The 15,130-nt window shown below is 44.4% G+C and overlaps 1 protein-coding gene and 1 long non-coding RNA gene across 4 annotated transcripts in view; one reads left to right on the forward strand and one right to left on the reverse strand.

The window, feature by feature from the left end:
- The window catches only part of LOC103557555 (uncharacterized), an 18,107-nt gene extending 14,534 nt beyond the window's left edge, over positions 1-3,573 (forward strand). The window contains exons 6-7 of the long non-coding RNA XR_011540486.1: positions 955-1,090; positions 3,234-3,573. This is a non-coding gene — a long non-coding RNA (uncharacterized lncRNA). The remainder of the gene's footprint in view (positions 1-954; positions 1,091-3,233) is intronic.
- RNF41 (ring finger protein 41) overlaps positions 1-15,113 on the reverse strand; it is a 23,226-nt gene extending 8,113 nt beyond the window's left edge. The window contains exons 1-3 of one of the 3 annotated variants that reach the window (XM_008530141.2): positions 14,942-15,113; positions 12,269-12,453; positions 1,593-1,705 (exon numbers count right to left, since the gene is read on the reverse strand). In XM_008530141.2, the coding sequence (XP_008528363.1) occupies positions 1,593-1,682 (90 nt within the window). In that variant the 5' untranslated portion in view covers positions 1,683-1,705; positions 12,269-12,453; positions 14,942-15,113. Of the gene's footprint in view, positions 1-439; positions 659-1,592; positions 1,706-12,268; positions 12,454-14,941 lie in introns of those variants that run through there. The other 2 variants (XM_070621632.1, XM_008530144.2) reach the window with 2 other exon arrangements.
- Between the last annotated feature and the right edge of the window lie 17 nt (positions 15,114-15,130).

Below are 15,130 nucleotides of genomic sequence, written 5' to 3' on the forward strand. Positions count from 1 at the left end.
CCACTTGATCTAAACCTGCCACCCCTGCAGAAATATACAGAATGTGCTACCCTCTGTATAAGAAAGGTGGGCAAATATCTGTCTGTCTATATATATTCATACTTGCTTTTATCTGCCCACATACACACTGGAAGGATACCAAATAAACTAATAGTTATCTATGCAGTATTAGGTGGACTAGGACAAGTAAGTGAGTTCTCACTGTATACCTTTTTATACTGTTTTGATTTCTGAACCATATGAATTTATTACCTATTCAAAAAATAAATAAATATGATGTAGGAAAATCAGTACCCCTAGCAGAGGCCTTCTACCCTTGGAAATGTGCCTGGTAACCTGGCACCACAGGTCTGCCTGGCCTGCTCCTCAGAAGGTAAACCCTGGCGGGGAGGTGGGGGGTGGCAGCTTCTGAGTTAGTCCGACTTCACACGTGACTCACCTCAAATGACAGTGCCAGAAAACAGACAAGGCCCTGCTAGGGTGGGGAGGGAACTGACACGCCCTATGACCTCTTGACACCACCAGGATAGCTTGCTCCATACCCAGCCGATCTGCTTCTTATGGCAGTAGGTTGCAAAGGCCTAGACAGCACATCAATCCAGGGCTAGCTGCCATGGGAATGCAGTCTGGTTTTCATTCAGCTCAGGCATCTGTGCTCCTTTGGGTGGTTGAAAACTAGAGTAAGAATAAACTCAAAGGATCAGGTGGAGTCCCTGGGAGGTGTATAAGCAGCGAGTAGAGGAAGGGCCATGAGACCTCACTGACTAGTGTCCTGCTTTGAAAAATGGGATTATCTCTAGCTAGCCAGAAGTGGCAGAGGATTAACTGGCTATTTATGGAGTACAGGACATAAGGACCATGCAGGATGATGTCCCATGAATACAACTGTTAAGAATTCATCTCATTCATTATACTTGCCTGTTAATCATGAGCTTCTCCTCTTACTTGCCCTAGGAAAATACAACTGACTCTGGTCTGGCAAGGCTGGTAGAGAAATGACCTATTGAAGGTGGCAGCTTTCATATCAAAATGCAGAGTACATGGCTGCATCAAAAACTGGTTTTTCCAATAAATCACAGGAAGAAAACAGGTCAGTACATACAGTTTCCCCCTTTCTATTTGTTAGACAGTAGGCAGGCAGAAGAGGCCACCAGGGAGACTGGCTGACCACACGAAACACTACATCATCAAATGCAGAGAGAACTTAACAGGAGAGTCTAGAAGTTCGATCATGGGTAGGAAGATGGAACCCAGTCAGAGCCCCTACAGAGGAAAGGAAGTTCCCGAGCTACTGTCAGAAGGTGGAAACAGCTGACCATCTTATAGCAGAAGAACCTTAGAGCAACCTCAGAAGAAAATAAGCAGCACTGGACTTCTGTGGCATCCACTCTACACAGACTCTGGAAGGCCCTCTCCTCTTGTAGCCACCAATGTTCCTCTGTACCAAACCTCTTGTGTGTCTGTGTGTCTGTGTTTTTGGGGGAGGGGGCAGAACACAGCGACTTCCCCATTGGTCCCATTACCTAAGAATATTTTCTATGAGCTCCACTGCTGTCTATTGCACCACTAAACCTGCCATCAGACCGACTCACCTGGACTGGCTCCTCCAAGACTCCACTGCAAATAGGACAGATAAGGTCTTCGTCAACATCCCCCTGGAAACGGGTTACATCATACCCCATGTCTCATCACTGAAACCCAGGTCCTGGAAGGAACAACAGAGGAAAAAGAGGCCAGTTCAAAAGAAGCCTACAAATATGTGCCAACTTGAACTCATTGCCAAGATCCACTCATTTGTCCAACAATTATTTACTGAGAGCCTACTATGTGCCAGTCATTTGGGGGAAAAAAGCTGACTGAAGAAACTTAATTCTAATGGGAGGAGACATTACATAAGCATACATTTAGAATAGGAAGTGATAAATGCTTTGACAGAGTAAGCACAGGACCTCATGAAGGCAAGAGATGTGGATACCCAACCCAGGTGGAAAGGAAAGGGTGATTTTGAGAAATTTTCCAGGACTAGGTGTCACCAACAGGACAAGCAAAAGTTAGCTAGGTGCTGGGGAGGGGGCAGGGTGGGGTATTAGGGTTCTAGGCACATGAAACAGCACATTCAAAAGCCAGAAGTAAGAGGGCATATGATGGGTTCGGGGAACTATGTGGTTCAGAAAAAGGCTGACCTGAAGAGTGCAAGGGAGGGAGTGTCAAGACACGAGGCTGGAGAGGCCAGCAAGGGCCAGGCCCTGAGAAGTCTTAGGTACAGAGTTTGGACTTTATCCAGAAGGCCATGGGAAGCCAAGAGACTTAAAAGGAATGACGTGATTGAAGTTCCCTTTTAGAATCACTCTGTCAATAGGGGTGAGACTAGAGACAGGAAGAACATCTAGGCAGGAGAGAGATGGTGGGAGTCTGAACTTGGGTGGTGGCGATGGGGATAAAGAAGAAAGGAGGTTCAGGAGAGCAGGGACTCAAAGAGCAGCGAGGCTGCCATGCTCCTTCTTTGGGATCCTAAGGGTCAAACCCAAAGAAGAGGTCACTGAACAGTGACTGAAACTCCCCTGTAGATATCTGACCACTGGGCTAATTGGACCAAGGATGGGCACCTGATACGCAGACAGCCAATCCACAGATCAGCCATCAACTGTGATGTCCTAGACAAGATAAGCTGAGTCAACCCGATAGTTCTCGGGACTTTAGAATCAGGCTGTCCAATTTAAAAGGGGAGGAGGGAATGGGATGCAGAGAGGCCTTGACAGGTCAAGTGCAAGCTAAAGTACAGCACTGGATTAAGTCAAAATCACCTAGATTCATCCCCAGTTCTACTACTCGTTAGCTGTGTGACCTTGGATAGGCGACACAAACTTCCTAAGCCTACATTTTTTTAAATAGATAAAATGGGTATAAATAATAATGAAGTGACTTTCAGAGTTGTTCTCAAAGAGATAATGCATATAAAACATTTAGCATAGTGCCTGCTGGCACACAGTAGGCACTCAGTACATGATAGTAACCATTATTTATGTATGCCTCTAATTTCTACTACTTGATCACAAATTCCTTAAGAGCAGAAACTCCTGTTCTGCATACAGTGTAGCACCAAGCACAGTTCCTTACAAATCAATAAAATGTTTGGTGTGTTTAAATGTTGCTTTAACTGGGAGCTTCCCAGCAACCAGGGTATAGTGAACATCTACTTTTTGCCTCCCTAACATCCCATTTTCTGTTAATAGCACCAGTTTTCTCTTAGGAATCATATCCTGGTTCCTATGGGGCACGTGACCCAGCCCAGGACAGTGAGAGTGATGTCTGGGACTTCTACTGGAGCTCTCAAGGTGCGCTCTTTCCCCGGGAGTTGCATAGCTGGTAGGATGTACAACCCAGAGTGGCTGGTGACTCTCTCTGCCATTGACGAGGAGAACCTGCTTACAGAATGAAGCCAATAATGAAGAAAGTAGACCTGAGAGACTGAATTCAGATGAGATCATTTGAGGTTCCGGATTCAGCCATGCCTGAAGCCACAATCACCTTTCAAATCAGTTACGTGAGCCAATAAATTCTCTATTATGTTCAGGCTGGTTTAAGCCGGGTTTTTGTTTCTTTCAACTGATAAAACTCTGATTAATACACAAAGCTAATGGATACAAGAAATCACAAGGCCCCCACTGGAACCACTTATCTTTCTTTACCCACTTCATATTGGAACAATGATAGCCCGGGTCACTGCTACAATTACACTGACCTCCACTTCTCTATAAACTCCATCTAGGGCCTATAGTTGAGGGCCTTGGGCTTACTAACAATCCCTCTGAAACCATCACTGTAAACCACCTTGGCCTGGCTCTCTCCTATAAAATGGGGCTGGGAGTGGGGCATGTATCATATATTTGTCTCCCTTCAGACCTTAGACCTTCTGTTCCTAGGCTAACATAACAGAAAAAAATAGAAGCAAAGGATGTAATTCCCTTGAATAATCAAGCTTTAAACAGTGATGGATTAGGGTAAGTACATGAACGATGACATTAAAGACATAATAAAGTGAAACGTAAAGCCCAGAAATAAGGCCCTTGTGATTCTCCTCGTTGCAACTCACTGAGCTGAACAATGAAATGGTGGTAAGAGAGCAAGAGCAGCCACAGTGTCTTCTTTAAGACTGGCACCTGACCTAACATCTGTTGCCAATCTTACTTTTTTTTTTCCTTCTTCTCCCTGAATCCCCCCAGTACATAGCTGTGTATTCTAGCTGTAGGTCCCCCTGGCTCTGCTATGTGGGACACCGCCTCAGCATGGCCTGACAAGAGCGTGCCAGGTCTGCGCCCAGGATCCAAACTGGTAAAACCTGGGGCCACTGAAGTGCAGCATGTGAATTTAGCCACTCAGCCACAGGCTGGCCCCCACAGTGTCTTCATTCTGTGTACCTCGACCACTGAGAGCCGCAGTGGATAACCATGGTATCGTTCACCCAGTAGCCATACTCTAGGAATTATACTCCCTTTCTCTTTCATCCATTCGGCTCCAGTGGGAGGTGCCTCCCTAGAACTATGAGACCTTACCCTAGACTACAGCTGTTTGGGCCAAGGGTGAGCATGAGATCCAAGTGGGGCCAATGGATCCTACCCTAAGAATTTGAGCTTGGCACCAAGAAAGTGAGTTGGTCCTTCTCTGGCTGTCATGTGGACTGAGGAAGACAGAAATCTACAGAGGGAAAGAAAAGACTGAAATAGATGCAGCAAGAAAGGCCAGGATAGGGGCTGGAAAGACTCCTGAGGCTTCAGGGTAGCTGGTGCGTTCCCTAGGCCCAGGTGCCTTCCTAGCTCTGGTTTCTGTGAGTCACCCAAGTATCCTCTTTGTGCTTAAGCTACTTTGAGTTGGCTTTCTGTCCCTTACCACCAAAAGAATCCTGGCTCATACAATAGCAAAGAAATAGCATATTAGCCTCAGAAATCTGGAGAAGGAAGGATAAATTAAGAGCCATGTTTTTTTCCTTTAATCTCCAAACCTGGTTTTTAAAAGTTTAGTGAAAAACCTTACTGTAAAACAACCTACATACATTTATTTAATAAACTTTTACTGAGTACCATTTATACATCAGTAAGCCTAACAAAATCTAGTCCTATGAGATAAGTGATGGGGATGCCCTTTGCTATAACAGATTCACACACGAGCAATACAGACAAGGTCCCAGCTCTCATGTAGTTTATATTATACTGGTAAGAATTTCCAGTCCACCAGGCTAAACCTTGATTACAGTGTATTTTGTCATTGCCCTCATGACTGAAGTTTGCCCGGTTGCCAACTTATCCCCTAAAACAAATCCTGCTGCAATTAACACCCTTGTAATATGATTTTTTTGAGCTCAAGAACAAATCTCTCTCCTAGATACCTAGAGGTGGACTTGCTGGGTTGAATGGTGTGCCTACTATTTATTTTCCTCGATACTACCATACCATCTTCTAGAAAGCCCTTTTCAATTTACACTACCACCAACAGTGCATGAGAATACTTTAACAATGACATTAAAAAAAAAAGGAACCTGCAAAAAAGGATTGAGAAACGTTGGCCAGAGATAAGAGAAAACTCTGGAGAGAAGAGGCTCACAAAAGTCAAGGAAGTTGGGGGGTGGCGGGGGGCAGTTTCACTTTTGCAAGATGAAAAAGTTCTGGAGATCTGTTTCACACAGTGTCGTATTCTTAAAAATGCTGAATTGTACGCTCAAAAATGGTTAAGATGGTAAGTTTTGTGTTGGGTTTTACCACAATAAAAAGAAAAGGAAGTGGAGTGCTTAGAGGAAGGAAAAGAAGTGTCAAGAGCTGGAAACAGACAAGTCAGATAAAAAAAAAAACAAAAGTCGCCAGGATGTGGGACTGTGGCTACCACAGTAGAGAGTGGTTCCAAGGACTTGGGTGGCACTATGGAAAGCACTTTTAGCGCAGCATTGGAAGTGGAAGCCAGACTGCAGTGGTTCAGAGTGAACGAGAGAGACAAGGACTGAAGATAAGTCTGTCAAAAGCTTGATTTCAAAGGAAGGGAAGGGGAGAGGAGGAGGACAGGAAGAGGCCAGAGGAGGCCAGGAAGTTGAGGGAGTGAGTTGTGTGGGGGTGTTTTTCCTTACGATGAGAAAGGCTTGAGTTTGTTTATGTGCTGAGAGGAAAGCACTAGTGACGAGGAAGAGATAAAGACAGGAGAGAATCTGGTCGGGAGATCTGGAATTGTGTTAAACAGGAAGAGACACACCTTCAAAGCAGGAAGGAAGAATTGTATACAGACAGGTCCAGATAGGTTTTCAAAGATCATACTGGGGCTGGCCTCCTGGCCGAGTGGTTAAGTTCGCACGCTCTGCTTGGGCGGCCCAGGGTTTCACTGGTTCAAATCCTGGGTACGGACCTATCACCATTCATCAGGCCATGCTGAGGCAGCGTCCCATGTGCCACAACTAGAAGGACCCACAACTAAAATATACATCTAAGTACTGGGGGGCTTTGGGAAGAAGAAGGAAAAATAAAATCTTTAAAAAAAAATCATAGCAGTAAACTTTCAAAAATCTGACAAACACATTCATTTAAATGAACAGTAGAGGTACAGTTAAGTGATTATGGTAATGTAAGCCCATTTGATGGAGTAATATATTTTAAATGATGTTTATGAGGAATATGCAATAACATGATATAATAATAGGTGAAAAGAGTAGGACACAAAATTGAACAAAGATCTGTTTAAAAACATATATTTATAAATAATCCATACATAAAAAGAGAGCAGAAAGAAATATCAAAATGTTAACAGTGGTTTTATTTGGGTGTAGCACTAAGGATAATGTTTTTCTTCTTTTTTTGGGGGGGAAGATTAGCCTTGAGCTAACATCTGCTGCCAATCCTCCTCTTTTGTGCTGAGGAAGACTGGCCCTGAGCTAACATCCGTGCCCATCTTCCTCCACCTCACATGTGGGACGTCTGCCACAGCATAGCCCAACAAGTGGTGCGTAGGTCTGCACCCAGGATTCGAACCAGTGAACCCCGGGCCACCAAAGCAGAATGTGCAAACTTAACCCCTGCAGCACCAGCCAGCCCCAGCTTCTATTTTTAATTACCAAAAATTTTAGTGAGTATAGTTTTTTTTTTTTTTTGAAGATTGGCAGCTGAGCTAACATTTGCTGCCAATGTTTTTTTTTTCCTTCTTCTTCTCCCCAAAGCCCCCAAGTACACAGTTGCACATTCTCGTTGTGAGTGCCTCTGGTTGTGCTATGTGGGATGCCGCCTCAGCATGGCCTAATGAGCACTGCCATGTCCATGCCCAGGATCCGAACTGACGAAACCCTGGGCCACTGACGCGGAGCACCAGAACTTAACCACTCGGCCACAGGGCTGGCCCGAGTATACACTTTTTTAAGGTCATAATTCAACTTTAAACCGTCTTCCACAAATAGGGAAAGAATAAATTTTTTAAAATTTAGAAATTACTTAACAATTAAAAATACAGGAATGCTTTTACTTTTGAAGGACAGGAATAAAAAGTTACTGAATTTGATCATACCCAGAAGTTTTTCCCATTGACCTGGTTAAGATAGTCATACTTTTACCTTTAGAGTTAGAATGGACCATAAGAGACCATTTGATTTAAGTTCCCAGGGCAGGAATCCTCTCCAGGGCAGCCAATAGTCAGTCACCTTGTGCTTAGACACTCCTGGGAAAGGTCAAGACAGGGTGTAGCAATAGCACAGATGAGAAATATCTAGCCCAGACCCACTTCTCTCATGGCATTCTAGAATGCCTAAGTCCCTCTAAAACAGGTACCCAGAGCTCCACAGGCGGACTGACCAATATAGATACAATGGGACTATTACCACCTTTCCTATCTACTGCAATTAACGCAATGGACATTGGTTAATGCTGTTCTGGATAACAGCTAGTGCCACTCTTGCCATCCAGACACACACAGGGCTGGGAGGAAGGGGGAGGGGCAGGAGACAAAGTTAAGAAGAGGAGCTGAGATAGCGTCTACCTAATAGCAAAAATATTCCCAAATATCCTTCATTCATCTACTGAACTGCTGACTTTACAATATCGACCTCGAGTAAATAAACAAATTGTAATTTGGGTTCTCTACAGTAACTATAAAATTAATGAGAGGAAAAAAAATCACTGCTGCCTTTAAAATGCACCAGGTATGAAAAGACTTGCAAGATAAATTAAGAGAAAGAAACTAAGGTATAGAATAGTGTATATAAAATATGCCACCATGAATGCAAAAATCAATATGTATGTGTATACGCTTACATATGTGTGGAGCTCCAGAAGGATGCATAGGAAATTGCCATTAAGGTTAAAACAAAAAACATGGCTAAAATATTCACTTAATGTGTCATATATTATACATGTCAATGACATACAATTTAACATGTATTCTAGAACAAAGTCTGGAAAAAATGTACTCGCAAAAAAAAGTTGATCAAATTGAATCACAAAAAAAAAAGTAAATGTACTAAAAAAAGTATATGCCCTTTTACCTAGCAATCCTACTTCCAGGATCTTAGCCTAAGGAAATAATTACGCAAGGATGTCAAAACAATATACTAGGTTGTTTATCTAAGCATTGTTCATAATTAAAAAAATCAGAAATACCACAAATATCCAGTAGAATTTCTTACATCCATAAAATAGAATATCATATAGCATTAATATGACTTAGATATATTTATTTCTTATTAATAATAATTTATTTAAAAGTATTTATTACTTATATAATAAAGGAATATATTTATACATATATATGCTCTAGTGCCATTTTTGTTTAAAAAGTAAATTTATATTTATGTGTGTACATATACTGGAAACATCTGGAAAGATATATCTTACAGAAGCTATCTCTAGGTGTAGACTTTTAGTACTTTTAATTTCACTCACAGTTTTGCTTTATTGGTTTTCCCTACTTTTTCTACAATGATCATGTTTTACTTACACAATTAAATAATAATAAAGTCAACATTTATTGAGCATTACTATATGCCAGGCACTATTCTACGCATTTCTCGTATATTAACTCATCTAATTACAACTCTATGAGTGACTCTATGAGGTTGGGACTGTCATTATCCAAAATTTTCAGATGAGTGACAGATGCACGATGGTTAAAAAGCTTGTCCAAAGTCATACAGCCAACAGGTGGTGGAGCCAGATTCAAACCCAGACAGACTGGGCTCCAGGGCCCGTGCTTTCACCACTGTGCAAAACTGCCTCCCAAATTGAAAAACGCAAGTTGCCAAAATAGTGTAGTATGGTGCCATTTTTATAAGGACAATTTAAAAAATAAAAAGTAACATATGTAGTATACACATTTTTAAAATCTGGATGCTGGGATTGAACTTTTGATCTAGGTTATATATTTCTGCAAGATTTAAATTTTTAAAAAATCAGTTATCCTTAGAGCAAGAGGCGAAAACTAAAATAGCATTGCCCTTTTCTCCCTTATTGCTATGGGGCAGTGCAGACACAGGCCTAGAGTTTGTACTGTGCCTCACTGCACTTTCATTTTAAACCAATGCTAACAATGTTGTCTTAAAGAGAAATACAAATTCTGAAAGCTTATCAATGTCTCAGGAGATCCCACATCCCCAAAATAAACAGCAGAGAACTTGCCTCAGTTAGTGCAGAGATGGCCAGAGGGGTGAGAAGCCACCAGCCAGGGTTAAGAGCTGCAAGGTTCCCACCATAAAGTTACGGTTTGCAAAACTCTGCAGAGATGCTGGGCATCTCCAAATCGAACTCTCCTTTTATCTGCTTAGAGTCTCCTCTTTATCCCCTTCTACAACTGCATCGCTTCAGGGGAGCAGCCTCAAGAGTTAAGGGGAAACTTAGATTTCTGATCTGACTAGGGTATTCTCTATTAGTTATCTTTGGGAAACAAATATTGCCATGGTTATGTACACCCTTGGAAGCCAGCTCCTTGTTCTGCCTTGCCCTGCCCCTAGGCAGACAGTCAAGCCGACAGGCCAGGTTCCTCGACTAGTCCTACTCTCTGGGACTCAGCACTGCTGTGGGGCTGTCAGAAGGGCAGGTTGTCATTCCAAGGGGGATGCCTCACAAGAACTCAGCTGCTCACTGCCCTGGCGGCAGAAGCCTTAATAGAACTGAAACCACAGGGACCTCACCTCAAGAGTCACAGCCAGTGACCACAGCCACTGGAAGCACAGTTTCCTGAATATTCTCCTTGAGCTGTGGTAGAGGAAAAGGGCTTGGAAGGTTTCACTCAGGTTGGGGCGCTGAACTAAAGTAGCAGAGAAGTGGCCCTTCAGGGTTTAGGAGTTCTGCCAGCCTTCCTGATTTGAACATCCTGAACCCAAACTGAAAACTGCATTCCCACTCTGCAGGCCAGAACCACGCCAGGTCCTTACGTCACCTTACTTCCTCACTGCTACACCAGCGTCTCTCCCTCCATTCCTGGGCAGCATCATTATAAAAATGCAAGCGCTTTAGCAGACCCCTTCCTGTCCCCTTTAACTTACTGCTGCTGTTGTTTCCCTGGTCCTCCCCGAAGAGAGCGCCAGGAATTCAAAATAGATTGTTCCTGAGGAGCCTGAACATTTATCCTCACTTACTCAGGGTTTCTTGGATCCATGTAGAGATGTGCGAATCATGCACATTCACACACACATCCATGCATACACACACACACACATACTCGAAGAGAAACATTAGAGAAGCCGCCCCAACTCATCATTTAATTTTAGGGTAGCTGGGTATGCTGTCTCAATTCTTGGCAAGAGCATAAGGGTAAAAGCCAGCTATGTGTGCCTGTAGTCACCCTTCCACCAATTCCCTCCCCTCCACGCCCTGACCACACAGAGGTACAGAGGGCTGAGGACACTCCAGCCCCAGTACTACAACCACCAGGCACACAGGGAAAGGGCCCCATAACCTCCCAGGGGAAAGTGACTCCTGGGAACTTCAACCTAGTGAAGAAATCAGTTGGTCAAAGGTCTCACAGGTGTCCCTAAAACATTTCGTCATATTTCCCTGTCTCCCAGTGAAGGAACAGGTCTGGGAAAAAAGAAAACTGAGTCAAGAATCCAGAAACCTGAGTCCTAGTTCTAGCTCTATTACTCACCAAATGTGTGACCTTCGACAAGTTACCTAACCTCTCTGGGCCTCAGCTCCCTTCTCCACATGAAATGAAGCATCCTGGACTACGTAAGTTCTAAGGTGCCCCACAAGTTCCAGGATTCTAAGATTCAGCACATAAAACAAAAATAGGTAAACTAGGGGGTAATGATGTTATGAAAGGTTCTTTGGCTTTTCCACTAACTGACCTTGCTCTCTTTAGGCAACTTACTTGATTTTTTAAGTGAAAGGAAGTGGTCTTTTTTTTTTTTTTCCTGCCGTTATCACCCCAAATCCCCCTGGTACATAGTTGTATATTTTAGTTATGGGTCCTTCTAGTTGTGACATGTGGGATGCCGCCTCAGCGTGGCCTGATGAGCGGTGCCAAGTCTGCGCCCAGGATCCGAACCAGCGAAACCCTGGGCTGCCACAGTAGAGCACGTGAACTTAACCACTTGGCCACAGGGCCAGCCGTGGAAGTGGTCTTTTTTATTTAAGCAGTAGAATACCTGAACCGAAGTCACTCTCCCTCTTAGGAACTCAGTTTCCTCACTTGTGAGATGAGAGGGTGGGCTACACTGCCTCTAAGCTTCCGTTTAATTCTGGAATGCTGTGGTCCATACTGGATTTACCACAGGGAATTTTAAAGTTAGGCTTCTTTAGTACATTTCAACTGGTTCAATTTACAAAAGAATCCAGAGGGCACACAATTCTTCAAGAACTCATCTAACACCTAAAGTGAGACAACCAGGCCTCAAAGGCCAGCAAGGACCTCCCGCTTGGTCAGCAACTCCAAGCACTGTTGTGTGGTTACCCCAAACCTCATCTTCATCCTATATACATACCCCTCTTGCCAGGAGAGACATGTAAAACAAACAGAAAACATGATCCTTGTCCTCAAACTAAGGTGTAGGCTTGAGCCCAATGAGTGAGTATACAGGATATAAGACACATAAAAAGACATAAAATTTACTAAGCAATTTACCAACAAGTAAAAGTTAATAGTTAATGTAAGACATAAATATGCAAAGAAGAACAGACTGATGAGTGTTAATCACGGAAAGCTTTATGCAGAAAAGAGTCTTAAGAATCAGGTTTTCAAGAGCAGAAGGAACCCAGATTAGCAGAGAAAAGGGTTGAAGCCTGGAATGGGATTCTGATTCAAGGCTCTTTACCTTCCAAGTGTTGGGGGGCAGGTTCCCTGTTCACAAGGCTCCAACCCCCTGATGCCTCCACTCAGTGCCACTCAGGAGACGCTCCCAGTAACCCATCTTGTTGGCTATTCTCCGACTGAGTCTTCCTTCCTAGTGACAAGCTCCATCGCCAAGGGGATGGATGTGATGTCACAATCAGGAGCACTCTATTAATAGGAACAAGGAAGAAAAAGGTGAGTCAGGGGAACTACCTCCACTTGGCAGAGAGACTGGACAGACTTGGATCGGGCGGTCGGTTGAGGAGGATGAGTAGTCCATTAAGGACTACAGGTTTCAGGGCTAGGCATACAGGACTACCCTCCAAGGAGTAAGATCACTGCTAAGGAATCACACACATGGCCCAGGAGATTCAAACACAGCTGAGGGGGGGAGAGAAAGGGACAAGAAGAAAGGCAGAGAAGAGGAATTGTTTGAGATAGAAAAAGATTCTTTTATTCAGTGCACACAACTATAAGTAATGTCAATGATTCCACATCTGTGGAATGCAGAGATCTGTACAAATGTATACAATGCAGAGGTGCATGACACCTACATGCACAGTACGATGCTTTCACATAAATTATTTCATTTAAAAGGATTTGTAGAGTCCAACTGGAAAATATTATTTCATCTGGAGAACTCAAGAATGTTGGTAAAGGTGCAATTCTACTTATCAAGTGAGGAAATATTCCCGAGATCAGGCTTTTTAAAAAAATGAAGAGGCAGTGAATCAGGTGATGATTGCTGGGTGGGCGACTAGGAAGACTAGAGGTAGCAGTATGATTTGGCTGACCAGACTCATTACTAAAAGGATGGAACCAAGTAGAGAGAGACAAGGCTTCAGATGAAGGGTGCTGAGAGATCTATCCAACATTCTAGAGGGGAACAGCAGATTATTCAAACTCCCTTCCTCACCATCACACGTCTATCAATAGATTAAGGGCTATGTTAGGAAGGAATAGGATGATGATGATTTTCATACATAAAACAGAGACCATTTCATCTTCTGAGTCTGGTACACATGCTCATTAGTTTACTATGCTCGTTAGCCACATGTTTAGGGTGGTATTTTTAAACTAATCAGATAGATAAAGGTGCAATGCCAGACACATTTTCCCTGTGGTTGGGGAGTGAGGGGGAAGTTGATATCTTTCCTGTCCATAACACAGAGCAGAGTATAATGCTTCTTCCATTTTGACAATATCCTATTTCCCAACAGCCTAGCATATGCACCTGTACCTCAAGAAATGCTGTGCTGTTGGCTATGCTCATTCTTCTTCTAGAGACAAGTTCCAGACTCAGAAAGCAAATAGTTGCCCATGCTGAGAAAACCAATCCTACTTCAATGCTCCCTTGGCCAGAACAAAACAGGATTTTTCAACTGAGAGAAGGACCAGGAGTCAGGAGACTTGGGTTCCAGTCCCAGCTCTGTCAACGGTATGACTTTAAATAAGCCATGGCACCCTTCTGTAGTTTTCCATTTCTTCACCTGTCAAGTAGAGAAAATGATACCTGCCTTATCTACCTTATATGTTGTCCTGAAAAATCAAGCGACACAGTAAATGTGAAAGCATTCTGAATACAGCTATTCTCAGGTAAGGTATTTGTAGTAACAGAATGCAAAATAAATTTAGAGACCTGAGTGCCAGGAAGGAAATGCTTGAAAGAAGCTTGTTCCTTCTTTTAAATTACTGGGAACTAGGCCCAACCACAAAGTCGGCTGGACACACAGGGTAGTAACATTATTGCATCACTCAGATTCCCTACCACTAGTCTACCCCATTTCTTCTTGGAGGAAAACTATCAGCCAGCAATACTATCAGCTTCTTGCTCTATTGTCAGACACTAAAACCACCTGTATAGGAAGAGATGAGACTATCACTATCACAGCCCAGTCCCCAAGAACAGTAGCTCAGGGATCTCCTTAACAGCCACATTTGCTATTGGGTAGAACGAAGTCAGTTTCTGAACGGGGAAGATGTCTGTCAGTCCCTCAGGCAAAACATTGGCACCCCTCTTAGCTTTCTGCTCCTTCTCCAGCTCCCTCCTCCCCACTTAATTTCGGCTGAGTCCCGGGTTGGGGAAGGCTTTCCGGTGTGTGAAGCCTGCGAAGAGGGCCTGGCTGCAAACCCAGGGCAGGGATGTAAGGAATGTGAGATTCTTTCATGGGGGGGGGGGGTGGAGAGGGGGGAAGGAATGGAGGAGGAAGACAAGGCTGCCAAAGACAAGGCATGGGAGAGGAGCCAAGCTATGGCGCTTCGAGGGCGGGGGTTCAGGTTCCGCCGCCCCTGCCCACGCTGGCCCCCAGAAGGTTTCCTTCCTCCCCTCCCAGCCCATCAATCATTGCCTATTTAAACACCACGTCGTTCCCCCAGGTCCCCTCCTCCCTGTCCTCCAGCCAGCCCGGGCCCCCTCCCATACTTCTTAAGGATCCCCTACTCCAATGGACCTCTCCAACAGCCCACCCTCCAGCGTCCCTCTCTCACCTCCCGACTCCTGCCTATTGCTTCTCCCTTCCTCAATTTTTCATCTTTACTCCCATCCCTTCTCCTGACCTCCAATATTTGGAACCCCTACCCCAATCCCCCTGGGACATCGCCCCCTCCCCTCCCACGCCCTCTTTTCGGTGGGAGCCCGCGCAGGCGCAGTACGCACCGCCCTGGAAGCGGTCTGGCCTCTCCGTACCCCCGCCCGGCTGGAGCTGAGGCCGCAGCGGCCACGGGATAGCCCCGGTGCCGGGTCCCAGCCTTTCTTGGGAGGGGAAGGGGAAGGGGAAGGAGAAGGAAGAAGGTTCCGACCACTCGTCGCCGTGTGAGGCGGATCGTTTACCCCGCCCACCGCTGC

Source organism: Equus przewalskii, chromosome 5 (assembly GCF_037783145.1).
Source record: "Equus przewalskii isolate Varuska chromosome 5, EquPr2, whole genome shotgun sequence".
NCBI lineage: Eukaryota > Metazoa > Chordata > Mammalia > Perissodactyla > Equidae > Equus > Equus przewalskii.